Source organism: Hipposideros armiger, unplaced genomic scaffold, assembly GCF_001890085.2.
Source record: "Hipposideros armiger isolate ML-2016 unplaced genomic scaffold, ASM189008v1 scaffold_6, whole genome shotgun sequence".
Lineage (NCBI taxonomy): Eukaryota > Metazoa > Chordata > Mammalia > Chiroptera > Hipposideridae > Hipposideros > Hipposideros armiger.
In genome coordinates, this window is record NW_017731356.1 from 5,517,425 (window position 1) to 5,519,280 (window position 1,856).

At 49.0% G+C, this 1,856-nt stretch overlaps 1 protein-coding gene across 1 annotated transcript in view; it reads left to right on the top strand.

The window, feature by feature from the left end:
• TNN (tenascin N) overlaps nucleotides 1-1,856 on the top strand; it is a 69,053-nt gene that overhangs the window by 56,215 nt on the left and 10,982 nt on the right. The window contains exon 12 of the mRNA XM_019647003.1: nucleotides 291-496. Coding sequence (XP_019502548.1) covers nucleotides 291-496 — 206 coding nt within the window. The remainder of the gene's footprint in view (nucleotides 1-290; nucleotides 497-1,856) is intronic.

The window sequence follows — 1,856 nt, forward strand, 5'->3', positions numbered from 1 at the left end:
GACAAGGGCAAGGAAGGCAGTCCTTTCACCTGAGGACTTGCTCCGAAGGGGCTCTGTTTTTGCATTTTTGAGGTAATATGTTGACTTGACAGTTCAGATTAAGATGAAAGAGGGTAGAAGAAATGATGTCAGAGGAAGACTGTGGTCCTGCCAAGGGAGCCTCTCTGGCCACCCCCTCCGCCCGCCCAGCGCCCACTCTCTCCATGGCCCAGTTGTTAGGACCAGGGCGGGCCGCAGCTCTGGTTTGGAGAAGAGGGAGGCCAGGAGTCTCTTCTGTTCTCCTCTTCCAGATCGGGGTAGTGGGAGGATAGCTTTCCCCTGTCACGGGCAAGGGGCCTGGATGCCTGTGTTTTGTGAGCGTGACGGGGCCGCTGGTCTCGCTGAGCGTCATGGCATCAGGGACCGAGAAGAGCCACGGGCCCCTTTAGACAGCCTGGGCGAGGCCTGCTCGTCCCCTCTGTGCCGAGGCCACCCTATGTTGCCACTGGACTTAGAGGTGACTTGAACTTCTTTATTACTTTTATGAGCTACAATTAACAGGAGCTTTGAACCAAAAAAGTAATACATGTTTATGTAAAAGCATTTCAGACTAAGCAAAGGGTGTGTGTGTAGAAGGAAAAACTCTTTTCCACGCCCCAGACTCCCTGAGTCTCAGTGCTGCTTTTCAGAGATGACCAGCGTCTCCCTCCCTCCTCCTCTCCACCCTCCCTCCCCTGCTCCTTCCTTCCTCTCTTCCTTCTTTATCTTTTCTTTGCTTCACTTTCCCCGTCTTTAAAGACAATAAAGTTAGCATCTTTCTACTTCATAGAAATGGGAGAGGAGCTAAGGCTGACATCTCAAGCCCCGACCTGGGGATGGGTGGGCAGTCACAGAGGTGGCAGAAGACAGCCTGAGATATTTAAATCATTCAGATTTCCCTTCGATTTCGCAGGCTTTTCCATGTGATGGTTACATTAAAATCCATACCAGATGTTACGCTTTAGAAAGTCAAACCACGCTGACATGACAGAAACGCAAAGTTTGTCAAAACATCCTCACTCAAACCAACAGCTGCCTGATTTCTATTAAAATAACTGCATTTCATTTCTCGGCTGAAATGCTACTGGGTAGAAAATAGCCCAAAGACATCTTTTTTGGGAATTTAGAAATGAAAATTACCTTCTATGATAATGACTTTTCAACATGGAAGTTTCCAATCATAGCTTATTTGGTTTAAAAAATAAAAATGAGCTGTCTGACCAATTACTATGGTGTTGACTACAATTTTTGCCCAGTTTTAATTTTCTGGGTCCAGTGGACGTGTGCCTGCACGTTCCCACTGGTGTTTGCGTGGGAAAGTGCGTGGGAACCAGAGGAAAAGCTCTGCCATCTCCACATCTCTTCCTTCCTTCCTTCCTTCCTTCCTTCCTTCCTTCCTTCCTTCCTTCCTTCCTTCCTTCCTCTCTCCTTCTCCTTCCTTCCTTTCCTCCTTTATACAAACACCCCCCCTTCTTTCTGTATAGAGTATGCATCTAAGGCCACCCACTTAGATATGTAAGAAATAGAACTTTATATTTCTATACCAACCTAATGTCCATCGTAAGCCCCACTCTGCTTGTTGGGCAGAAACCTCAGTACATTTAGGGTCATGCTCCTTCCTCCGGGCTGAGTGTGAAGCCTGGGGTAATTCCCCAATGCAGGGCACAGGCGGCCCCACCGGCGTTTTGGCCGTCTGCCCATCTGACATTTCAGTCACGTTTCCCGGTAGCTCTTTGCTGAGGTGCCCTGGTGTCCATGTGCGGGCACTTTTCTGATCTGCATTTGCTCGTTGTTTCCGTGCCACGGTGAGAGCCCTGCCACCTCAGCATCCGGCGGCT